Source organism: Delphinapterus leucas, chromosome 13, assembly GCF_059928025.1.
Source record: "Delphinapterus leucas isolate spDelLeu-1000000601 "Yukka" chromosome 13, BTC_Dleu_Yukka2, whole genome shotgun sequence".
Classification (NCBI taxonomy): Eukaryota; Metazoa; Chordata; class Mammalia; order Artiodactyla; family Monodontidae; genus Delphinapterus; species Delphinapterus leucas.
In genome coordinates, this window is record NC_143141.1 from 5,129,433 (window position 1) to 5,155,723 (window position 26,291).

The 26,291-nt window shown below is 42.8% G+C and overlaps 2 protein-coding genes and 1 long non-coding RNA gene across 8 annotated transcripts in view; 1 reads left to right on the forward strand and 2 right to left on the reverse strand.

Moving 5' to 3' along the window:
• TMEM182 (transmembrane protein 182) overlaps positions 1–5,184 on the reverse strand; it is a 79,863-nt gene extending 74,679 nt beyond the window's left edge. For 2 of the 4 annotated variants that reach the window (XM_089922564.1, XM_089922563.1), the window contains exon 1: positions 606–5,184. In XM_089922564.1, the coding sequence (XP_089778690.1) occupies positions 606–803 (198 nt within the window). In that variant the 5' untranslated portion in view covers positions 804–5,184. Of the gene's footprint in view, positions 1–9 lie in introns of all 4 variants that reach the window. The other 2 variants (XM_089922565.1, XM_022599177.3) reach the window with 2 other exon arrangements.
• On the forward strand, positions 226–12,785 carry LOC111187489 (uncharacterized). Of its 3 annotated transcripts, none has more exons than XR_016395325.1 (3): positions 226–464; positions 3,855–4,616; positions 5,225–12,785. It is a non-coding gene; the product is annotated as an uncharacterized LOC111187489 (long non-coding RNA). The 3 variants fall into 3 exon arrangements; XR_002648161.3 differs by having other exon boundaries at positions 240–464; positions 4,529–4,616; XR_016395326.1 differs by lacking the exon at positions 226–464 and having other exon boundaries at positions 471–3,932; positions 4,529–4,616.
• The window catches only part of SLC9A2 (solute carrier family 9 member A2), an 87,358-nt gene continuing 69,682 nt past the window's right edge, over positions 8,616–26,291 (reverse strand). The window contains exons 8-12 of the mRNA XM_022599222.3: positions 20,009–20,170; positions 15,888–15,984; positions 13,530–13,661; positions 11,951–12,041; positions 8,616–10,933 (exon numbers count right to left, since the gene is read on the reverse strand). Coding sequence (XP_022454930.2) covers positions 10,563–10,933; positions 11,951–12,041; positions 13,530–13,661; positions 15,888–15,984; positions 20,009–20,170 — 853 coding nt within the window. The 3' untranslated portion in view covers positions 8,616–10,562. The remainder of the gene's footprint in view (positions 10,934–11,950; positions 12,042–13,529; positions 13,662–15,887; positions 15,985–20,008; positions 20,171–26,291) is intronic.

Sequence of the window (26,291 nt, forward strand, 5' to 3'; positions counted from 1 at the left end):
CTCAATTACCTCCAGCCCTCCAATAGCATGGGCGGCGGGCTCTTTATCCCCAGGATACGCAGAGCTTCATTATCACCGTCATAAAACGAGCGCGTCGTGCACACACGTCCACTCCCCGGGCGGGACGCGAACCAGCGGGAACCCGTGCAGACTCCCCCCGCCGCGCCTGCTTAGGAAGCACAGCCCAAGAAGGCCCGCCCGCGGCGTTCAGCTCTGCGCAGGCGCAGCCGCTCGCTTCCGCCTAGGGGCGGGGCCCGCGCCGCGGGCCTGTCGGGTGAGCTCAGCCCCCAGCGCGTGTGAGCCTACGGAACGCTGGGGCTGAGGCGGCATGGCTCAGGACCGGGGCCTGGCGTCGGCGACACCGCGGGAGAAGCCCAGGACAGGGGACCCAGGCGGGGGCTCCCGGCCCCGGTACCGTCGGAGCCCGCCGCTTCCTGCTTTGTCTCTAGCTGGTGGGATTCCTGGTGAGTGCGTGCGGGGCTGGACGCGAAGTGCCGGCTGCGTCCGCGACCTGGCACCCGATCAAGGGTGCTTTTCCTTGCAGCGGTCTGCCTGGTGATGCCTCCCTACCTCTCAGTCCCGCTCTTGCCCCGTAACGCCCTTACCTCTGCACCTGACCACAAATAAGGCCTGACCTTCGCGCCTGCACTGGGTCCAGTTCGCGCCCCCCAATCGCAGCCCCGCTGTTTAAGACGCTCCAGCACCAGCTTCAGGTGTGACTGCGGGAGTGGTAGGAACACACAGGTCCTTTTTACCAGGCCAGGTGGGGAAGTTCTGTTGGTCTTGGGCAGAATTAGGTACATTTTCCTTAGGGTTCCTGGTAGACTGGAATGCTTAAAAATGCAAATCACAGTGAATTATACACATCTGCCTTTCGACAAACTGTTTATATATTGCACAAGGCAGGTTCGGTTTTGTTACGACTTGTGTGCGCGTCCTGGTTTAATAAGGACAATTATTAATTTCCCATGCAGAATGGGAAGATTAGAAAACTGAGTGTATGGTAGGGTAAACCATCCAGCCAGCTGGCCCTCCATTTATTCATGGAATTTCTGAAAACCTGTTATGGGGTAGGGGTTATGGAGCTCCAGGAACTGTAATACCCATTCCCAACTGGGAAGACCTTGCAGTATTACCAACTGAGCTTGTGTTGGTAATTCCTGTGCCATTATATGCGGGAACCCTACATCTGTCTCTAAACCCCTCTTTCCCCAAGTCTAGGCCTGGTTCAGTTGCCCTGGTTGTGAGCTAATCCGGGTTAGGGCAGCCTTGGGACAAGGACCCAGGAGGATTTCCTCTTTGCTGGGCCTGGGACTTCATCTTGAAGACAAAAGGAGCTGGTCAGGTTTAAGTGTCAATGGGAGAAGGCTGCCTTCTGAGGCCTTGAAGATGGTCCCCAAGGGGCACTGGGTCCTGGCAAAGAGGAATTACTGTTTTCTGCCCAGATGCAGGTGAAGATCACGACTCCCCAGTCTGATGCCTGACTCGAGTTAGGACGCGGTGCTTAGCTAGGAGAGGAGCAGGGAGACAGCCTCCCTCCCCATCCTCAGTGCAAGGTGTTCAACAGTCTGTAAAGTTTAATGTTGAGCTAGTAGTTGTTAAGACAACGATGAAAGCATATTCATCAAATCCCTTAGACACAGAACTGTGAGACACCCAGGGAGGGCAACGTTTGTGCCAGGATCTCTGTCTCCAGTTACCGTGGCAGACCCCACCCCAGGCTCAGTGCTTGGGGTCAGAGCCTGGCTCTCCTTCTGATCCCATTTCTTTAATCTTAGTTCAGGCTCAGGATGTGGTGCTTCTTCAGCCTTCCAATCCAGTCACCCAGAATTCAGAACCGTCCACTGTGGGTGGTTCTTCAAGTTTGGAAAGGGAGTTCTGTGTCATCCATGCTCGGGTAGGGGATGGGGACCACCCTAACTCAGATGGTACTGGATTCTGGCTCTGCCAGATGAAGAGGATTTGGACCCTTACCTGGAAAGTCCAGACCAGGGTTCAGAGAGTTTTGGAGACCAGCATGACGAGAATGCAAAATAGTTTGAGATTTTTAAAATAAATTTGCAGATCACTCACTATGACCTTCCGATACAGATTTAAATATTCCAAGCTTCTCGTATGTTGGCTACATGCTGTGCACATGGCACAGTTTAATCTAGCAAGCCTGATGGAAAGTTTTAATAATTTTAATAATTAGAAAGAAGCATTAGGTCTCTAATATCTTAAGGAGAAAATGTAAGATTTCCCAGAGTTAAAAGAGAATAGGGAATTTTTTAATGGAAAACGTTGTAAACAATTAAAATATATGCCACTTTGGGTATCCTTGAAGAATCTAAAGGCTCTTTGTTAGCTAACATCTAAGGAATATTATACATAATTTAGTTGTTATTTTTAATATACCTAGGGATGTAAAGACCCCTAAGACTTTTAGGAAGATGGTTTCCAATTGGAAGAGGAAAGGAATAAGATGAAAGCATTTGCCAGAATGTTTTGTTTTTAGCTTTTATCTGTGTTTCCAGGTTTTAATTTGTTCAGGAAGGAAGACTAAGATGACCCTCTAGGTACTTTTTGATTAGCATCCTAAGATGATGCTAAGATCTATGATTGTGGTCCTTTCTTTCCTCCAGATACCCGGAGAGATTTAGATTCCATTTAATCAGCTTTAGTCAGGTGATAATTCTTTTTTTAAAAAAAGATAATCCACTAATCAAGAAATATTTGGGTTCCTACCCTGAAAAGGGTCCTAAAACTTTAGAATGTATTCATCAGATATCACTGAGAGAGGTAGATGTTCCCTGAGAAAGGTTTAAGTGGTCCCCTCTCACCTGATTTCCTTATAAATGGTTATAAGCACATGACCAGTTGCCAGATTTGAAGTGCACTCAGAAGAGGGTGGTTTTGAAGAAGCTATGGCTTCAGAAGAAGGGAGAAGTTGCCTTTTATAGTCATGGAGAAGTCAATTTTAAAACAGAACTTTCTGAGAGGAAAGAGCTAGCAGCCGGCTAGAGAAAGATAATATTTTTCAGGCTCACTAAGTGTTAAAGTAAGTCTGCTATGAGTTGCTGTTTTCATATTTACCTCCTATAGATTTCAGCCTGACTACTTACAGCTTCCTCTCCCCTTCTTATTTAGAAAAATCATTTGAAATAAATGACAAGTGGTACTGGGAATTTTTTTGGAAAAAAGAATCTTGTTGGACAATTGAGTTTCCTTTTCTGAAAAATCCAGAAAACTCAATAGCTAGCTGATGTATTTTGAGTCTTATAAATCATCAGCAGGCTGATGGGGCAAAGCTGATAGTAAAGCCCAGAAGAAATAGGCTCAGAAACAGAGGAAATTTTAAGTAATCTTAAAATTGAAATAATGAGCCATGGTTCTGGTATTATAAATGTGTCAGCTATGTAAGGTCACTGGATATTAAGTATATGGCCATCTAAAGCTGTAACCATGGAAAAGGGCCCCTAAGAAGCGTATTTGGAAGTTCGTGTTTCTATGTTAGGTTAATGTACAGCCACCAAGAGAAGGAAGCAAAGGATTAATTGTGGAAGAAAAAAGATATTTCTATTTAACCAGGATTATAGGAAAAGGAATTTGGGTTGCATATAAAGAAAACTCTCTGTGTGTGTGCAAGATGTGTTTGTCCTCTCCTGAACCAGTTGTAGCAGGTAACCAAGTGACAGAGGAAGGAAAACAAAACTTAAAGGAAAAAATGTCTTTCTACTAACTCAAGAGTATTAGCCCAAACGATCAGTACTTACCCCAGAATTGAAGGAAAGAGAACACGTTTCCACTTCTGCTGTGTCAGACCTCCCTCAGCCATCATGTCTCTTAATGTTCATCCCGTTTCTACCACGCAGGTACTGTTATCCCCATTTTTTACAGATGGCAGCACCGACGCTGGTAACATGAAATAACTTTCCAAGGGCACATGCTTAGTAAGTGATGGAGCTGGAATTGAAAACCTCTGACCCCAGGGCCCATGCACCTTCTGTGCCTTAGTGAAGAATGGCAGGCCACCCCCTAGTACACCAGCCTTCTCTCTTCTTTCTGCTGTACTGAGACTTTCCCTTCAGGTCTTACCTCGTCAGGCTATAGACGGCACATGGGTCTCCTTCCTTGACTCCGGGAGGAATTTCACATTATTTAACAGGTGCTGCTTTGCTCAGAAATACGCATTATCCCTCCCTCTTGGCTCATTTCATTACTCCCCATTTTTTAAATTTGAGGAATGCATGTAGTACATGCTCCTTGAATATTAAGGATCAGTGACAAAGAAGCTAAAGTTAAAATGGATTCTCAGGGCGATCCAGGCATTTACAGGTGGCAACTATTTTTACACATTGTATTTGGATTCCTTGATTCCTTGAATTTGATGAGTATAGCTTACTGTAGGATACAATTTTGAGTTCTTGTTTGCTCAAAATTTTAGATACTGTGGGGTTTTTTAAATCAGTTTATAATTAGGATCACCACTTTAAAGACACCCAGGCCTCAGTTTCCAATTTGCGTTAATGAGCGTTTTGTTCCTTAGGAGTTGTTTGGTGTTAGCACGGTCGTCCCTTTACTGAGCCTTCATGTCAAGTCTTTTGGAGCGAGTCCAACAGTTGCTGGAATAGTAGGTGAGCAATCCTGCACATTTTCAGGGCACTGATTTTCCACCCCCCTGAACTGAGTACCTGAAAACACATCAGTCTTTTAGCTAAGTAATATCCAACGGTGAACTGAAAAGGGTATAAAATGAATTTTCAGACTATTTCAAAGTACGACCCTGGAGCAAATGTAGTTCATCTTTTCCTAGACGACGTATGTTCAGAGAGGTTTCCAGGTATAGCATCACCCCCATGCCCCACACCACCTGTGACGTCACAGGTACTTACTGAGCCTCTCCGGGGAGCTGGTTAGGCATGGACTCCTGCCTGCGGGAACCTGTAGCCTAATGTTATAGTCATGGAGAAGTCATGACTTCTCGCCTCATGCAGGGTGAGAAGGACTCTCTCAAGGTCCCTAAGGGTGACCTTTGCCTCTAGTCTCTCTCCTGCTTCCCCTCCATTTTATTCTGAAGGGCTTTTACTAAAAATTATATTAATTTACTCTTCCATCTGAAAAATTATTATGGGGTAATTTACTTTTTAAAACTGGTCTTTTTTCCCCTAATGTTTTTCTGTTAATTTCATCCATTTTTGTGATGGGTCTAGCTGATTTTATAGATATCACATGTTTTTTACAGGCTCCTCCTGCGGCGTTTTGCAGTTCTTTTCCAGCACATTGGTGGTAAGTCCTCTTCCACCTGGCAACACATGTTGAAAGTATAACCCTACGCCTCTGAGGCCACCCATCATGGCTGTAGTAAAATAGGGGGTTGAGGTTTACCGAAAAGGAAGTGTGCAGACGGTGAGGACTGGCGGTGCCCTTATTTCAAGAAGGATCCCTCGGTCATCTCTCTCCCTCAGTTGACCTCTGAGAAGACATAGGCCTGAAGAGATTGCGTGGCTGGATCTGAAAGGACTCGCTGAGTCAGAATGAGAGCCCGCTTTTTAAATTGTAACATGTTTTTCCCATGATTCCCTGCCAAATTTGTACTAGGAGAAAAGAATGTAAACAGAAGTTATTACCAGTTTTGTTTGTTTCAATTAATTGACAGTCATCAAATCCATTCAGATCTTAGGATTCTATTTGAAGTTGGGCCTTTTTGAACTACATGGCTTATCAATTATAAAACTTAAGTGTATAGACGGAGGAGCCACTGGGAGTGGTGGGTTGTACACCGGTCCTGAGGCCTCGGCGTCCAGTCATTCGTGCAGTACAAACAGAATGGTCAGTTTTGTCCCAGGGATTGATCAGCTGTGACCTTGGTCTAAATAGCTGGTCTCACAGTGAGTGAACACCATGTACATACAACACTATGTTCCCAAAGAGTGGCTCATGTGTAAAATATATTTTATTATTTGTTTTTGTTAATGAATTTATTTAATTTTGGCTGTGTTGGGTGTTCGTTGCTGCGCGCGGGCTCTCTCTAGTTGTGGAGAGCGGGGGCTACCCTTCATTGCAGTGTGCGGGTTTCTCATTGCAGTGGCTTCTCTTGTTGTGGAGCACGGGCTGTAGGTGCGTGGGCATCCGTAGTTGCGGCACATAGGCTCAGTAGTTGTGGCTCATGGGCTCTAGAGCGCAGGCTCAGTAGTTGTGGCGCACGGGCTTAGTTTCTCCGCCGCATGTGGGATCTTCCCAGACCAGGGCTCGAACCCATGTCCCCTGCATTGGCAGGCAGATTCTCAACCACTGCGCCACCAGGGAAGGCCCTGAAACTACTTTAATACTCTTAAAAATTCTTCTTTCACAAATTCCAGCTCTCATGACCCCATTTAGTACAAATGAGAATGGTTTTGATGTATAAATATAAAAGTTGGAATTTCTGGGGCTTTCCTAGTTTCACGTGATGTATGATTTTCTCCATAGTGACTAATTAAACGTTTCCATGTAACTTAATATTTTAAACTTCTGTACGACATTTCACAGAAACCAGGAGAAGCACTCCTTTGTCAGCGTACACACATACAATTTGTTTGGCAGATACTGTAACTGGAGGCCTCGTTTAAATTAGAAATTTAAGTAGAAAAAAAGCCTCATTTAAATTAGAAATTCAGTTACCACTCATACTTATGACTCAGCAGGACCCAATGAAATAAAAAAGGGGAAAAACATTTGAATATTTAATTCAAAGTATTTCGTTACAGAAGTGAAAATCAGAAAAGTCACCACCAGTATGTCCAGCATTAAAGTCGGCTGGGCATCTCACGGAGGGATTTTCTCCACCCTACAATACGAGGATGACGTGTCCCCATAAAACCTCTGTGACAGACTGAGAGGTCCCGAGCCATCCAAAAGAATCAATAGGCCATGCAGGTTGAAACGTGACCATCCATTTACAGTAGCTAGGTTAACTCTGCACACAGAAAAACTCATTCCCTGACCAGACCGGTATGAGAACTACCCACAGTTTATTGACTATTCTTAGAGGTAGTCAAGTAGAATTTTATTTGAAAAAGAATTGTAGAAAACTAGAAATATAAAAGGGATTGGAAATTGATGTGCCAGCAGAACACTGAAAACACTCAACAACTAACTAACCATGTGGGTATTTGGCCACCATCTGCTGACCGACCGTCTGAGGGTGTCAGCCACGTGGGGAGTGAATGACATTGGGAAAAATTCCAAAGGGAGCTGTCATTTATCGTGGACGAGAGCTATGGTCCCTGCCAGGCAACAGGTACCAGCTGGGGCTCTCACTTGCCTTGCAGGTAGGTTGAAGAAAGGACCTGGTTGAAATGTGGGATATAAAATACCAGCAAGCTGGGCCTTCCCTGGCGGTCCTGTGGTTAAGACTTTGCCTTCCAACGCAGGGGGTGCGGGTTCAATCCCTGGTCAGGGAGCTAAGATCCCACATGCCTTGCCACCAAAAAACCAAAATATAAAACAGAAGCAGTATTGTAAGAAATTCAATAAAGACTAAAAAAAATTGGTTCACATCAAAAAAAAAAAACAACCCAGCAAACTACCCATTTTGCTCTAAGAGTGGAGAAAAAAAAATGAACCAGAAAATCCCAGATCACCAGACAGTTCTGATTCATGAGCCTGGCTTATTCAAGCTGACGGAGGGAATCAATATTCAGTGTTCAGGCCTCAACAGATAATGTCACAGCTACATCAACTGCACAAAGAAACCCTTCAATCACTCTTGAAAGAGTAAAGTATGCACTTGGAACTAATAAAATATTAGTTCTCATACTTGTTTGTGAAATGCCAGTTTTAACATAAACATGATTTGGGCAATGCAACAGATGCAAAATGTGCTGAGACATGTAATAAGTAACTGCTTCTCGCTTCTTATGTAAACAAACATGCCCGCCCCCCCGCCAGGTAAAACGGTACACCCCGACTCCAAAACTTAGCAAAAGCCGAAGGGAGTTTCACCCTGAATATTTGGGGGCATATACAGCAAACGCATGTTTCTAAAAAGTGTCAGACTTTGGGGCCAATTTCTAATGGTCTGCTAACTGACAGAACTGCTCCCAATAACCGGCCTTAGCATCACATATAAAGAAATAAGCCCTGACTTTGTAAATAGTTCAAATCAATTTTTTTGACAACAAATATTAAAGACCCATCAAAATTCCACAATCACAGTGGAACTCTGGCCGGATCAAGTGTTGTTTGAAACAAGGGAATCATTTACAAGGGCAGGGATGTTTCTGTACTGCAGAAATTTAGATTGTTGTGACATTTAGTTAAAGGGTTTCAACTCCATACCCTCTCCTCCTGTAGTGTCTAGAAATTAATAATTTCATAAAAAGAAGGTACAGAGAAAATACTAAAGTCAAATTTCTTTTTCATCGATTTTATCATTCCACAGATAAGGAAAAATTTAAACTGATAATAAAGATAAAATGACATAAGTGTTCCTTCTTAGAAATTTACACAATGTCATCCAAGTGTTTTACCTGACTTTTAATTGGTGAAAGCTGAATTTGGTCTACGTGCTTAACAAGAAGTATCATAATAAACATTTCCATGTTTTTCTCCTTCCGTTCCAGAACGTTAGACTCCTTCTAATATTTATTAATCTAGGACACCAAGAAAAATCAGGAAATTCATTTTTAAGATCATTTTACATCTCAGTTTCCTTTTCAGCTTAGTCTTCAAACTCTCAAAAATATACATCACATCTCTTGGTGAATCATAGTCCTATAATGAAAATTCTAAATTAAAAGTCAGTTTTAATTTATTTCCAGCAGATGAAATACATATATATATTTTTATATATAAATATTTCCATTTAAAATTAAGAATTTTGGCACAGGGTCCTAAACTTGCAGTTTTCAAATTACGTCTACACTGCTTTCCACTGATCAACCTGGGAGAGTTTGGGAAAGAAATCGTGCACTTTTTGAACTTGTACCTTGTGTGTTTACCCTTCCCTCTGTCTCATGCCCAACAATCTAGCAGTATTCCAAGATTTTAGAACATGAGAAAAAAAGGTAGAAGATTTACTTCACGTTGGTGGAGGAAGAATGAAGGGATAAGATTTACGGCTGAGGATTTCTAAGTACCGGATCTTCTTGTTGAATTTATTCATCTTTTTCCAGCAATTGTAGGTGGTCACTTGTCTCCTTTGCTGTATCTCCAATGTGAATCCAAGGGACTACATGAGTGGCTTCATCTCATATCTAAACCCAGAAATTTTGAGTCTTGTTCTAGTCAAGTTTTAAAGAGGGGGTTTTTCTGGGAAGAGTGACAGGCCAATAAAATCTATCGTCTGAGAGATTCCAATATTAATCTTTAATGATTATGTTCCACTTCTCGTCTTTCTGCTGTACTTTTAAAAAGTACTCAGATAAGTAGAATTCATTTTTAGATGAAGAATTTGAGCTACTACTTTCTTGAGGGGGGAGAGGTAAGAAATTACAGACTAGTGCAAAAAAAAGAGAACTCCCACATTCTCCAAAGTGCTTCCTGCATAAAATTCAAAACCTGAATTCTCACCAATTGGTTAAACATTGGAATATTGTTTATCCCTACTTTTATCTTTGTCTGCTTGGAGCCTCTGTCCTGGATTCAAAGTTCTAGAATGTGCTACAGAAAAGGTCTAAAGCAGGTGGCTGCAGGTGGGCGTGACAGGGGGGTCTCCTGCATCCTCCTCCCAGTATTGCACAAGAGAAAACCCTGCAGCCAGCTGTACAGGCGCTGCCCTGTCATCTCCACACCCACCACGTGAGGCCAGACTTCGTCACAAGCTGGCTCTGTGTCTGGCATACAGCATAAGCTGGTGTCACCCACACAGCCCTTCTCTTTGTACCATTTAAACACGACGGGGAGATGGAATCTAGATGTCACCCAAAACACGTGGTAGAACGAGGAACAAATTGAAAACCAGCTGACTCTCATCATTTCATAGGTGCTACAGTCTGGGAGCCAGGCCACGAGGTTCTGCCTAGATGCTCTGGCTGTTGCCATCCTCGGGGTCTCTGCTCCGTGCCGTACTCTTCCTTAACCAACTGGCGTCAGCTCAGGATCAGGAAACACCTCCACCCTGAGCTGATGCCCCCCATCCTCTAGGAGCTGCCCTGGATGCCATGGAAAGGTGTTCTGAGTATTTTCAGTGCCGTTCACTGAAAAACTAATTACAGATATACATATTTTTTCATAAATAAAATCTGAGGCATATATGTATATATTAAAACTTTCACCAACAAGGGTGTGTTAAAAATTTCAAGTTCTGTCCTTCAAGTTCAATAAAGGCACACGTGGCTTTTTTTTCTTCAGGCTTGCACAGAATACAACTGCTAGCAACAGGTCATATGAGACATTTTATGGGGCTTTTGTTTTCTTTGATTTTCTGCTTCTTGGGATAAGCATTTGCCCCATGGATCAAAGGCATGGCTCTACCACCCAAGGACAGTATTTAGATGCATAGAGGGTTGGAAGTGGATTCCCTTGCTGTGTCAGGTTGCTGGGTAACCAGCCACAGCTGGGCAGGGCCGGTCCCCCCAGGTCTGCTTTGGCCATTTCCATTAAGGCTTCTCAATCCCGAATCGACCTTTCCGGTTTCCAGGTTCTGATGCCCTTCGGACCAGCCTAGGTGGCGCCTTGGGTCGGATGCCTTCGTTCATACGGTCGCCCCGCATGGAGCCAAAGTGACCTTTGGAGAGGAGGGGCTGGCAGAGCACGCCTGGGGCCTGGGGGCCCCCCTCTTTGCTGTGGGCAGCTGGGGAGCTGCAGGGCTGCCCTTGCCTGGAATCAGCATCTACCTCGTTCTTCCATTCCATTTTATAGGCCTGGGGGTCTTTCTTTGAGAACTGTTCTGGCAAGAAGCGCCTGGCTCGGGGCTGCAGGTTGAGGACGGTGGTCCCGACGTCTGGGTCTGAGTCACTGCTGTTGCCACCTGCCAGAGAGCAAAAGGACAGCGTGGGCGGGCCTTTTAGGGAGAAGGTGTTACAGGCGACTGGCCAATACATTTGTGGGTCTGGCACCTGCTGTGCCCTCCCTGGGGCTCTGGGGGTCGGGCAGGGAGGCCAGAGGGGTCACCCCGACTCCAGCTGAGTCCTGGGCGCGTGCATAAGTCCCGCGAGCACGCGTGTCCATAAGTGTGTACTCCTGCTAATTCTGAAGAGCTTCCCATGTGCCAGCCACCGTCCTAAGCACTTTTAAATGCATTAACCTACTGAATCCTCATCACCACCCACTTTACATATGAAGTCACTGAGGTTCAAAAGATATTAGTAAGTGGTGGAGCTGGATGTCAAACTGAGACCACCTGGCGGCAGCTGTGCGCTCACCTGCCCCGTCAGAACGGCCCCGGGGGCTCAGTTCAGTGTCTGGCACACGGTAAACAGATCAGTAATTAGCTGCTATTATGAAGATTCTTGTCTTGATCTAGGATGTACAATCTCATGCACAGCTTTATTTCCTTTATATTTTCATAAAATGGTCAAAACACCAATATGGCTTGCAATCTACATAAAGATTACCATCAAATGAAGAGATGTTAGCCGTCATGTCAAAGCTTTAATAATTACAGCCAGAAGTCAATTATATAGTTGCCTTTATGAAAATATATTAAAATTATTATGAACATTTAAAGTTAGAAATGTTGTAAGAGTAACAGAATTAAATTTAAACCTTTGAAGACTGAAAACTTTCTATTTACCTGTTCATCAGCCACACACGGTGACATCTGCTTTTGCTACATCGAATAGAATCGAATAACTGATTGAATTACGCATAACGTGCGCAGAGCTCCATGCCAAAAGGATGCAACACTAATAAAAGGTCACCAAATTATTATTATAGATTTGCAAACGACTGAACTCATTGTCCTTAAAAAAGAAGGAAAAATTTTCTATTTTATAAACACTAATAAATAAGTTTAAAGTCTTTTTGCTCCAGCTGTATTCAATACCTGCATTAGAAATATTCTTTTTCTTTTGTAGCTTTTCTGGAAGCTTTGTATTTTTTGGTAAGGATAAATATCGGGAGGTTGAGGTGGAAATCTGTAAAAAAAAAAAAAATAGAAAACCTTGTTTAGATGACACACATGTCATTTATTGTATGTTACGGGCTTAGAATTCTATGTCAAACCTAACCTTGGTGTTAAAAATTAAAATGTTAGCTCTGGATTCCGAAACTACTGGGTGAGGAGCTGTAGGGATGGGGAATAAATTTCCAAGTAATAGTCATTTTATTTAAAATAGGTAAAACCTCTCCTAAAATATCATGAAAATCAGGACTACTAAGGAAAACAAAGTGGGACCCTTAGGAACAAGGTATGAAAACCACCAGCTTTTCTTAAAGAAAAGCTACAGAAACACCCACTTATGAAAGCATTACTAAAAGAGACTTAGAACCTACATGGATAGGGAGGAAGATACATGAAACATGTAGCATGTTTAAGTTGTATTTACTTTCACAAATCTTGAAAATGACAGAACAGAAAGTATTACTATAGCCAACTTGCTGGCATTTCCAAAGCCACAGTCTCTAGTTTCTTTAACTTTTAATCGATGCTGCCACATTTCACATGTAAAAAATAATAATAATATTGTTCACACATAACCGTTTTGGTCTCTGACAGCTCAGTATAGAACATTATTGAGAATGAGATGCACTGCCTGCTATGTCCGATCAGTCAATCAGAATATCCTTTTAAAGTAGCTTCCTTATCTATGGCAATGCCCTGGACCAAGTCGAATGCTGAGCATGCAGCATCTGAAACTCCCCTGACGTGTGCGCGCGCACACACACACACACACACACACACACACACAGCCTCCTAGAAGTTTCCACACATGCACGCACGGCAGCCCCCCTTCAGGCTGCACCCTCTTCCTGGAAAGGTCAAACAAGACTCCAAATGAAGCCTGGCCCTTCCATTCAGTTTACAACTGTACCCTGACAGGGATATCAGCTCTGTGCTTTGTGACCGCCTGGAGCGGTGGGATAGGGAGTGTGGGAGGGTGAGATAGAGAGGGTGGGAGGGTGGGAGGGAGGGAGATGCAAGAGGGAAGAGATATGGGAACATATATATATGTATAACTGATTCACTTTGTTATAGAGCAGAAACTAACACACCATTGTAAAGCAATTATACCCCAATAAAGATGTTAAAAACAAAAAAAACCTGTACCCTGTATGACCCTTCTCCATCCTCCCAATCTCCTTCCTCAGCCCTTTTAGGTTTATTTTGTCCACAGCACTTACTGCGTCTAACATAACAGATACTTTTCTTATTCTGCCCATTCCTGGTGACCTTCTCCCCCACTAGAATGTGAATTCCACAAGGAAGAAGAGCTCTGTCATTTTGTTCACCAACGTATTCCAAGTGCCTAGACAGTGTCTGGAAGGTGATAGGTGTCCGAGCAACGTCTGGAAAGACGTGATGATGAGCTCCATCCCAGGATTCCTGTGAATCAGCCCCCCAGGGCCATCCTGGCTTTGCTGTTGGAAGCCTTCCGCGTCCCAGAGCCACGAAGCCCCCTTACCCTGTGCTCCCGATTCAAGCTGCTGTCCTTCCGAACGCTTTCCCGAAGGCTGTGCCTTCGACGGATCAGGATCTCCTTGGCTTGCCTCTCACTCGTGTCGGCAGTCAGATTGTGTCGGTTGTAGGACAAAGTCTGAAATGAAAACACAAGCAACATATTACAAAAACGATGATCACTGCCCGGAAATTCCAAAACTTTACTCCATTCCTTTGGCTTTGCACCTCTGATAGGTACTTAACAATGAATGTGCAGAGGGGAAAAACAAGTATAGAAGTTAACATTCTTTCAAATTTTGAACGAATTCATGTTCTACCAAATCTCAATTTAAGGGTAACAGTGGTAGGAATTTCAAGTTATTTGTAGAGATATATGATATATCGGTGTCACAGAAACCCTTAGAACTGTGCTGGGCACAGAGAAGTGCTCAATTGATATTACCTACTGTTATTAGCTATGATGAAGATGGTGATGGTGGTGGTCTTGTCTAAATGTGTCAGAGCAGGAGCTGTACTTTATTCATTTGTATCTTCTGCAGGGAATATAGTGCTTTGTTCTATTCATAGATATATTCAATACATATATCCACACATGTATTCAATAACTATGTATTTGATTCAACCAAATAAAATCCTCTACTTAAGAAAAAAGAATTTATGTTCTAATGAGAGTTGGTGAATACTTTTTTTCATTGAAAAGTGTGATCTTTATAAATGAGAAAACGATCGAATTCATCAAGCACCTTCGACTACCTTGAAGTACCCTGTCTATAGGTACCCATCAGTAGTGGCCGGGGAAAAACACAAGTCACCTCATACCTTCCCTATTGAATAGTAATTGCTAGTATAGAAACCAACCACTTTGGGCCACTTGGTGGCGCCATGACCCTCTATTAAGTCAAGAACATTTCTTGTTTTCAAATTGAGAAAAGCTGCTGGCTCCCTCACTAATGATCATGTCCTGGTATTTGAAGCCATACAATTTATAAACGAGGGCTGTCCAGGGCATAATATTTTTAGTTTTACAAGCTCTAGAGAAATCCACTTCCTAAAATAAATTGTATTTAGTAATTAAATTCATTTTCTGATAGAAATAATGTGTACTTCTTGGGAATACCCTTATCCCCAGAACTATATCAGACCTAGCAGAAGTAATAAACAGAAGTAATGCAGAACAGCACTCAATTCCTGCCTTGAGGAACTGGCTGTCTTAGTTGGGCATTGAAAGCTAACAAAATAATAACTAAATCACGAAAGGAGGTACTAGAACTGCGTGGCATGTAGGAGCTCTAAGTGCTACTATCCCATTCAAAGACAGGTCTGGGAACAACATAGAGGGCATTGGGGAAACCTTAAAAATTGGAGAATATGGATGGACTGACAGGAAGAAGTGGGACATTCCAAGTGGAGACACAGGGGGGAGCAACACAGTCCAAGGAATGAATTCAGACCTGTCCTCCGTGGGTGTCTGGGTGGCTGAGGGAGAGGTAGAAAGGGGAACTTAAAAATAGATCCCAAAGGCTGAAAGAATAGTTAGTTTAGCCTGAAAGCCACGACTGCTTTGTCTCATTTTAAATAGGAGGATGCTGTGTTAAGAGGGGCTTGAGGAAAAGAATGGAGCAGCCGTAATGTCGGATGGAACGGGCCGGTCTGTGGGGAGGCCAGCTAAGAAGCCACAGAAATGACCCTGATGTGAGTGACTGGGACCCCTGAAAACTGCTGTGTCCCTGTGCCACTTCACCTCACTGTGCCTCAGTTTCTTTATCTGTAAAATGGAAACAATAATAACACCACTTGTTAGGGGATTAAAAGAGGTAATACACGCGATGCAGAGAAATGGGGCTCGGCAAACTGTATGCACTGTTAACTGTATTATTAGCAAACTATGAGAACGAGGTGTTAAAAATGGAAATGGTTTGAAGGAAGTGACTCAGAAGATACAGGAAAGGAAGAAACAATCACACTTTATGAACAACAAAGAAGGTTAAATACATTTTTAAAAGGCTTCTTCTAAGCAATAAAGCTATTTCATTAAAAAAATTTTAAAAGAGCAATCAATTGCTTTCCTCACCGTTAGATAACACACTTTTTTTTTTTTTTTTTAATCTCCAATCCTTTGGTAGCAGAACTCCCAGCTCCCTGGGTCTCCAGCCTAGAGCCTTGACCAAGATGTCTGGGAGGAGGGCAGTACCCTAAAAGGACAGACCCTGGGGTGGGTCTGAGGGAAGGAAGTGTCTGGTGTGGGACCTGCTGAGGGTGCATGATGGTGGGACAACAGCCGCTGTAACTGGACAGCATCTAATCTGAAGGCATATTTATAGCCAAAGGCAAATACATATTTTGCTAAGTAAATTATTCTTACTCGCTGACGGATCTGATAGAGATTTCTTGATAATATTTCTCGAATTTCATCCATTTCACCAGGTGTGAGCTTCCTTATTTTTTCTTCACGACAGTCACTGTGAAAGTTTAGAAAAAAATATTTTACTATTCAACATGTATCAAATTCATCAATTTTCTTTCTTAGAGGTATAATATCATCATTTAAGAAGAATAATCTTGGGACTTCCCTGGTGGCACAGTGGTTAAGAATCTGCCTGCCAATGCAGGGGACACAGGTTCGAGCCCTGGTCCAGGAAGATCCCACGTGCCGCAGAGAAACTAAGCCCATTGGCCACAACTACTGAGCCTGAGGTTCTAGAGCTCACAAGCCATAACTACTGAGCCCACGCGCCTAGAGCCCGTGCTGTGCAACAAGAGAAGCCACCGCAATGAGAAGCCCGTGCACCACAATGAAGAGTAGCCCCTGCTCGCTGCAACTAGAGAAAGCCCACGCGCAGCAACGAAGACCCAACGCAGCCAAAAATAAAATATTAATTAATTAATTTTTTAAAAAAAGAAGAAGAATCTTAAAGAATAACACTTAGGAATTATTCAATATTTTTAGATAATTCAAAAATCTAAAACATTGATTTCAGTGTCAAAATCATTCATACAAGTTTAATCATGCACAAGTTTTTTCAGGGTCTATTCATGCAATTATTTAAGGAGGAAAGACCAGAGTAGCTTGCAATGCTATCACTTTATTATTTCTAATACTCCACAAATTAATACAGGATTTTTTTCCAAAAAAAACTTTAGCTGCATTTTGCTATTATGGCCTATTCTTTTAAATACCTCATTAGAAACATTTACAAAGACACCATTTATAATATGTATGTACATACAATTGATCCTCATTATTCAGGGATTCCGTATTTGCAAGCTCAACTACTTGCTAAAATTTATAAAACACATTATCAGTACTCATCGCACTGTCCCAGTCATTCACAGACATGTGCAAAGTGGAGAAAAACTTGAGTCATTGGGCATGCATGTTCCCAAATGAGGCCAAACTCATCTGCCCCCTTGTCTCAGCTCTCATGCTGTAAAAAAAAAGTCCTTTTCACAGCCTATTTAGTGCCATTTTTTTCACATTTTTGTGCTTTTTATTGGTGATCTTGCTGTTCTAAATGGTCCCCAAGTATAGCTCTGAAGTGCTGTCTAGTGTTCCTAAGCGCAAGAAGTTCCTAAGTTTTAACTCTACTTTTTCTGAAGGATACTTTAGCAGGATATGGAGCTCTAGGTTCAGTTACATTTTTTCAGAATTTTTCAAGCTACCAATGGTGTCCACTGGTTTTGCTGAAAAATCGGTTGCCACGTTTTTTTTCTCTTTTGAAGAAAATAAGTCTCTTTTTCCCTCTGAGTATGTTTAAGATGTTCTCTTTGTATTTTTTACTTTTAGTGGTTTTACTGGCAGGTATCTCATTTGGTTCTCTCTCTATCTAATCTGCTTGGGGTTGTCACAGTTCATATCCTTTATCTATTTGGGGAAGTTCTCAGTCATTATCTCTTAAAATATTGCTTCTACCAATTTCTCTCTCATCTACTTCTGGAACTTTTCACTATATATATATATATATATATATATATATGAAATTATCTCATATATTTCTTTTTCATCTTTTCTTCATTCTGGTTATTTCCTTCTGTCCTATCTTCCAATTAATCACTTCTCTCTTCAGCTGTGTCTAATCTGTTTTTCTACCTACCAAATGAGATCCTAAATTTAGTTACTTTATTTTTAGCTCAAATATTCCACTTAGATATTTTTTGTTTATATAATCTCCATGAGGATGCCAAAAGTGTCAATGCCATTTTCTTTCCTTAAACATGTTATTGTTTCTATTTTAAAGTCACTGTCTGTTAAATCAATTTTCTGAATCCCCTTTGTGCCTATTATTACTCTATGTTTTGTTGATCTTTTCCTCAATATTTTCAGTCACATTTCCTTGTCTACTCATATGCTTGGTTATTTTGGATTGAGTGCTAGACATTATATATAAAAAAAATCATGGAGATAGTTTTAACGCTCTTTACAATATTATTTCCTCCAGAGAAGATTTAAATGTACTTCTCTTGAGCAGCTGAGATAGAGGCAATCTCAGTCTCTGATGATTTAAACAATCATGAATTGAGATAATTCTAGGCTGGACTTCTTTCCTTTGAGGGTTAAGGTGTAGGATTTTGAAGGAAAACCTAGAGCTGAGTACATACAAATGCTCCTCCTTCTTCGTAGGTTCTGAATTCCCATTTTATTCTCTAAGACCAATTAGTCTGTCAAAACCTCTGTTTTAGCTTTTTAGAGTCTCAGATACATTCTCTGTATTCCAGAGAGAAAATGGCAACAAATACCAGTTCTATCCTCTTGAACTTCCCTCTTTTTTGACTCTTGGCCAAGAAATTCCTCACTGTAAGGGTACTCTCCAGCTTTCAAGCAGATATATTTAAAATATACTTTGGACAAAACATATTTTGTCCTTTTACCTCTAGTTTTCTCAGAAGGTAGTTGGTCTGGCCCTCAGTTCATTATTGCCAGAAATATGACTCCCTATTGCCTCCCTTTTTTGCTTCTATCTTCCTCTAAAGAAAACATTTCAGGAGAGGTGGAATGGTCAATATGGCAATCATTTACCCAGCTATGTAGCTATCCATTAATTTTGTTACCTACTTTCCCTAACCTTAAACGTTTGCCTTTACTGGCTTCTACCACTGGCTTCAAAATGAACGGTGAACAGAGGTAAAAGTGAGATTTCCTTCTTCTGTGACCGCAAAGGCAATGGCTCCCTTTTGAGAAGCTGGATAGTTGAATTATTGCTTGCTGCAAGCACAAAAGGAACAGTGCATAAGAAAGATCGTAAATTGTAAAGCTAGAGTAAACTGTAGGATCAAGTCTAGCCCCATTTTCTACTTGAAGAAACTCAGCATCAGGGAAACAGATGGACCAGCTTAAGGTCACACAGTGAGTAACTTGCAGCGCTGGGACTATAAAGCAGTCATTCTGCTCAAGCACCACCATTTCCAATTCAGTATAATGCCTTTATGTCTGAGCCATCCTGACCACTACCTTCTTTTTATTCTGGGTTGTGTAAACTACCACAGTTTTTATAGGGGACTATAGTCCTAGTAAAAATCACAGTTTATATGGTCGGGTGTGATTTGGAGCTTCCTCTCTCATTTCAACCGTCCCATAGATAGCATTTTGATTTAGGTGACATTTAGCTTAAAGGAGCTTCAGGCTCATCGGTGAAAGAAGAAATCAGTGGAACCCGTAATCTGTCATTTTTGTGTAGAGGAGGAATGATGCTTACATGATAAACTCGTTTGCTAATCTGCTAACAGTATTTACTGTCCTGCTATGGATTTGCTGTAAGAGTCTGCTGTAAGACTTTTAAGTCTCTACGTTCTGGGTCTTCATTTCCTCATTTTTAAAATTAGGGAGACAGACTAGGTCAATGCATCTCAATCCTGGATGCATATTAGAAACTTCCATACGCTTATTATATACTTATAAATAAACCTATACCGGGGCCTCAACCCCAGAGATCCTGATTTTATTGGTCTGGGCGGGGGTGGGGGCAGGCATACGTATTGTTGAAATGCTCCTACAGTTTTTCTAATGTACAGCCTGGGTTGAGAACCACTGCACGAGATGATCACTGATGATCTTTCCAAGACTTAAACTATGACTCTGCAAATAATCCATGAGGAAATAGCTTTGTAATTACATGCGTATTTACAATTGCCAATTATAACACACCTTAAAATATTCCATTTCAAAATGCTTGCTAAAGAGGCTTTACTTTCAGAACACACTGAAGTGCCCGAAGCAAATATCATAAAGGCATAATCACCCTAAACACGACAAAGTACTTTCTGACTGGTCCGCTCTGCAGCAACACAACGTGGTGCGATGTGATGTGACAGAACATAACATAATGGACACACTTCCAGGCTTTCACGTCTTAACCAGGATCTTGTGCTGCTGCGAGGTCTTAAGGAATCATGTTAGGAAGTAAGTCAAATTTGCTGTTATTACTGGTTTCACAAAACTATAAAGACATACTTAGTAATACTAACTTTCATTTGCAAAACAGGACTTACTTCAGAGATGCAAAAGAAGGGACAGTACTTATCATTCCCGTCTCTGCCATCTCAATGGCATGTTTTATTTCAAGCTTTTTATATAAAGACACAATGCTTGACTTGGGTTGGTTCTCCCGAATCAAAAGCCTCCGCAGGTACTTGTCATCAAACTTCTTAAACCTAGAAATAAAGAAAAGCAAAGCTTTGATTAATTAACATGCCACGGATTAAGAAGAAAAACCTGGTTTTACCAATAAAATCATTTCCACTACTCCCAGGGAAGAAATTTAATAGCAGTGTTTAGTTAGTCTGATCATTATATTTATTTTTATATGTGCATACCTGAATATATATGTATATGTAGAGCACATATTAGTATACTTCTGTATATAGCCACAACATACATGTATCTAATATTCACTAATTATAGATTAAAATGCAGATATTTCTACATTTCCTATGTCTCTGCTTCCCCCTTCAGCAAAATTATTCAAAAAGGTGTTAATACTCCCTTTCTCCAATTGCTCTCCTCTGATTCTCTCTTGAACATTCACAGATCAGGCTTTTGCCTCTAACTGTCCATTGAAGCTACTCATACTGAGGTCATCAGTGACCCCCACGAAATAAACCCAGTGGTCAACAGCTAGTCCTTCCTGACCTGTCCTGCTTAAAACAGTGTCTTCCAGGACACCACACTCCCCTGGGTTCCCTCCTACCGCTTTCTCAGCCTCTTGCGTTGGTTCTTTTCCTTCTTTCTCTCCTCTTATGTCGGAGTGGGTACAGTCCTGGTCCCCTTCTCCACCTCCACTCACTCTCCTGTCTTGTCCAGCCTCGTGGATTTTTTTTTTTTCTTTTTTTTGCGGTACGTGGGCCTCTCACTGCTGTGGCCTCTCCTGTTGCAGAGCACAGGCTCCAGACGCGCAGGCTCAGCGGCCATGGCTCACGGGTCCAGCCGCTCCGCGGCATGTGGGATCTTCCCGGACCAGGGCACGAACCCGCGTCCCCTGCATCGGCAGGCGGACTGTCAACCACTGTGCCACCAGGGAAGCCCCCTCGTGGATTTTAATAGCATCTCTATTCCCAAAATTCCCAAGTTTGTGTCTGCAACTCCAGCCTCTCTCCCAAACCCCAGAAATGAGTGTCCAGCTCCCTGCTCAACGTCTCCCCTTGGACATCTCATAGGCGTCTCAAACCTGGCATGCTCAGAAGGATCTTCTCCCAAGTCCTCCCCATCTCAGCTAGTGACAACTCCACCAGGTAAAAAACCCTGATGTCACATTTGATTCTCCTGCTTCTCCCCTATTCCATGTTATGGCCTGAACTGTGTCCCCTTAAAAATTCATATGTTACAGTCCTAGTTCCCAGGACCTCAGAATGTGACTGTATTTCGATTAAGTTAAAATGAGGTCATTAGTGGGCCCGAATCTAATGTGACTGGTGTGTGTATTATAAGAGGAAATTCGAACACAGACACGTACAGGGGTAAGACCATGTGAAGAAGCAGTAAAAAGAAAGACACTACAAGTCAAGGAAGGAGACCTGGAGCAGAGCCTTCCCTCACAGCCTTAGAAGGAACCAAATCTACTGACACTTTGCTCTTGGACGTCCAGCCCACAGAACTATGAGAAAAGAAATTCCTACTTAAGCCACCAACGTGTGGCACTTCGTTATAAGCAGCTGTAGCAAAGTAATACCCCACATCCATTCTATCAACAATTTCTGTCGGTTCCACCATTAAAATACACACAACAATCGAACCATTTCTCACCATTTCTCCTGCCATCACCCTGGTCCCAGCATTATCATCTCTCAATGGGTTCCTGCAACAGGGACCCAGTTGGTCTCCGTGCTTCCACCACTGTGTTCCTATGGTCTGTTCTCGACACAAGCCAGAGTGATCCTGTTAAAATGTAAGTCAAACCAGGCAACTCCTGACTTGAGTAAAAGTACGATGACCTGGAGGCCCTGCACCATTTGGACCTGCCCCTCTCAGCGCTGTGCTGCTCTAACTCAGGTCCAGCCTCTCTGAGGTCGTTCCTGTCCTGGAAATGTGCCAGCTCTGCTACCGCCTCCAGGCCCCTATACTTACTATTCCTTCTACTAAGAACACTCTTCCCCGCACACTTGCAGGGCTTGTTCACAGACCTTCTTTAAGTCTTTCCTTGAAAGTCTTTTCTCAAAAGAGCCTTTCCTATCCATCCCATTAGAATTGCATTCCCAGAACTCCCTATTCTACTTCCCAGACATATTTTTCTCCATAGCACTCATCACTTTCTAACAGGCTATATATAATGTACTCATTTATTTTATTTTCTGTCTCCTAGCACTAGAGTGATCCATATGTGTTTGTTTGTTTTCCGGTCTCACCAGTGCCTAGAACAGTGCCAGGTGCACCGTAAGCACGCAGGCAGACTGGATCATCTGGTCGCAATTCCTCCCTGGATCCACACCCTGTAACATATCAAGTTACTTGGCAATGTCCTTCCACCGTGGCCGAGGTGCCCTGCTCTGTCCAGCTTCCTGCCACTGAGCTGAATAACGTCACCTGCTTTGGTCAGTGGGCTATTAGCAGACACAATGATGAGGCCAGAGGCTATTAATGGGCTTGTTCATTGAAGCTCACTTCTTGTGCTGCCACATCGCCATGAGAAGGATGTGTACGTAGAGTGACTCCTTAGCCGCGGGACAAACGTGGATGTCGCGTGAAGCAGAGTTAAGTCACCCCACCTACACCAGAAAAGGCCAGCCGGGATCAGCTGATGACGGGTCAACCCTCTGAAGCAGGAGCAAGACCAGGCCAGATCAGCCAAGCCCAGCCCAGATCAACTGACTCTCAGCCTCCTGACTCAAGTACTTTAATAACAAGTGACTGTTCCTTTGAGCAGCTGAGTATTGGGTTGGTTTGTTACATAACTGTTATGCCAATATTCAAGTGAATCAGCATGCAGTTAAGTATTTGTTGAGAAAAAAATTAATGTATCAGAGTGATCCCCATAAGCCCAAAGAGGTTTACAGGCACACCTGTGCTATGAAAGGAAGCAATGTTAACCCACATCCTTGGTGCTAGCCCTTTGTTCCAAATACTGGAGGGCTAAGAATAATTACAGATTCATCCTGAAAGCGCTTTGCTACTGACTGGCCACTGCACGAAACACTGGGTCTACTTTTTTCTAAGTTTATTTTGAATTTCATGTGAAGCTCATTGAACCAGGACACCTGGCAACAACACAACATCTTTTTAAACTTTTATTATTATCATTAGTATTATTGTTTTAGCTTTTCACTAGAGATCCACAAAAGGAAGAATAAACATTAAAGACAATGACATCTGATCTATGTAGTGTAGGAATTGTGCACTTTTTTTTTTAATTTATTTATTCTTGGCTGCCTTGGGTCTTTGTTGCTGTGCACGGGCTTTTCTCTAGTTGCAGCAATCGGGGTCTACTCTTCACTGTGGTGCGCAGGCTTCTCATCGTGGTGGCTTCTCTTGTTGCGGAGTCTGGGCTCTAGGCGCACAGGCTTCAGTAGTTGTGGCTCGCGGGCTCTAGAGCACAGGCTCGGTAGTTGTGGCGCATGGGCTTAGTTGCTCCGCGGCATGGGGGATCTTCCCGGACCAGGGCTTGAATCCATGTCCCCTGCCTTGGCAGGCAGATTCTTAACCAGTGTGCCACCAGGGAAGCCCAGTACACTTTCTTTCTTTGCTTCATTTCCATACCTTTCACGTGTGCCAAGCTACACATAGGTGACTTATTTCATTATCATTAGACAACTTTTGCCAAATGTGAGAAACTTCCCTACTGCGTGACCCTTTCATTTCGTTCTCAAAGGATCAAATGACTCAAGAATTCTCTGGCAGAACCATTAAAAATCCACAATAGGGCTTCCCTGATGGCGCAGTGGTTGAGAGTCCGCCTGCCAATGCAGGGGACACGGGTTCGAGCCCTGGTCTGGGAAGATCCCACATGCCGCGGAGCAACTGGGCCCATGAGCCACAACTACTGAGCCTGCGCATCTGGAGCCTGTGCTCCGCAACAGGAGAGGCCGCGACAGTGAGAGGCCTGCGCACCGTGATGAAGAGTGACCCCTGCTCGCCGCAACCAGAGAAAGCCCTCGCACAGAAACCAGGACCCAATGCAGCCAAATAAATAAATAAAATGAATTTATTTTTTTTTAAAATCCACAATAAAAGGATTTCAGAGGAAAGGGAAAGATACCCAACACACCTAAACCAATCACTTGTTTTTTATGCCATTTTTAGTAACATCAACAGTTACGTACAGACCAGAAATGAGATCGGAGAACTGATTTTAAAAATGGCCTGTGCCAGCACCAAATCCCTCCATAGTAACTTCTCTTCTCTACTTGCCACATACAGTGTGATTGACAATCCAGGAAATTATTTGAAATTTACCTGGAAAACTTCATGCATGGAAATATGGAAGGGTCTATAAAATTATTGAATAAAGTACATACACTGCAGAGAAAAATGTTAGGCATGTAACAATATTACCTTTCAGACATTTAGTATTGGGTTGGCCAAAAGGTTCGTTCGGGTATTTCCATATGGAAAAACACAAACTTTTTGGCCAACCCAGTATTCATAGTCCAATTAGCCCGGTGCCTGTAGGTGTCTGCCTGGAACAGACTTACATATAAAGTGTCTCTGCCGGGAACACAGGATGGAGCCGGACTTTCTCTGACATTCAGTCCTTCACCTGAGTCCCAGACCAAACCACACGATCACAGCATTCACCTCTTCCATCACCTACCACTGCCCCAGGGCCTGGGGACCTGATTCTTACACCACGTCTCGGTTTCCCCCTGTAGAGGTAGAAGGAGTGGGATAAATCCTTAGTCCAACCTTCCCTCAGGAAAAGAACAAACTGTTCTGGGTTACCATGCTCACTTACCACTTCAGGAAAGGATTGACAGGATGCGAGAGAAAGAAAAGCAGTTGGGTTGAAAGGGAGACGGAAGATGGATAAAGTCTTGTCTGTGAAAACAACGGAGAACAAGAGGCAGAAAAGCCTGTATCACAGGCTTGGCGGAGACAAGGAAGGTCCCAGGGACGTAAAACAGGGTAACATTGAAAGTTATGAGGCAGAGAGCTAGGGTTCTCTGCTCTACCTCCTGCCTCCCAGAAAGTGAATACTGCCCAAGATAAACGGCCTTTTGTTTCATACTTTTACAATGGAGAATTTAGTTTGCTTTATTTTATTACTATGTGCCCCCATCTGGCTAACTGGGTACTCTGTCCATACATACAAAATATTTTTCCTTTAGTTATGAAGTCAGGCTAGATCCAAGGGGCCTTTCTACATTAGTAAACAATGTGGTCAGGCTTGTAAAGGTTGTGCCATCACTTATAGTCTCTGCAACTCATTACTTACCAATGTCACACACACACACACACACACACACACACACACACCTGTTTCCTGTGTGACTGTTTTGTTGCCTTTATTATATTGCAAAATTTTAAAGGCTCAAGTCTATGGCTTGCACTTTTCATGTACTCCAGTATCATGTCAGAACATGTGAGCAAACAGTAAGCACTCAAAAATGCACTTATGTTCAATTACATGAATTGGTAGGTTGGTCAACTTCAGCTGTGGGAAAGATCTGTTAGCAAGTTAGAAAAGAAAAAACAAGAGGGTGATAAGGATCCACCAAGTACACTTTGGAGCCTGTCCATCTCTCTTCAGGGACCAGCTGAAATGCACGCCTTCAGAAGGCTTTCCCAGCCAGTGATGTGCCGGTGAATGTTAACAAATTACTTTCTGAGAAAAAAAGAGGCCCTGATTTGTAGCATTTGTCAGTCACCTGGCACACTCTCACCATGGCTGATTCAAGTCACCAATGTAGATGGCACTGAACTTAGATCAGGGAGGAGATACATACAGTCAGCTCCCACCAGCCCATGCGAGCTGGCTCCTCCGGCACCCCACTGGCCCTAACCCTGCTGTCTGAATCCATCCTTACTTCTTGATCCCATAAGTCTGTATTTCAGAATATATTAAAGTGTGCACCTAATTCTGCCTGGCCTGTCTACCTCTTGTATTTCAACTATGAGATCCTTGAAGAGAGGCACTGAATCTTAATTATCATACATATATAAACATATGTAAATAGAGAGAGAGAGAAACACATCTATGTAACTGCACATAATCTTCCAGAGAAGTGTAGCTTTAAAAATATTTGTTATTTTGGCAAGTCTATGTATCTCCTCAGGTGCTCTGGAGTTCTGCATTTGACAAAGCCCCTCAACATATATGGGAGAACAAATAGTAATGGAGCCCCC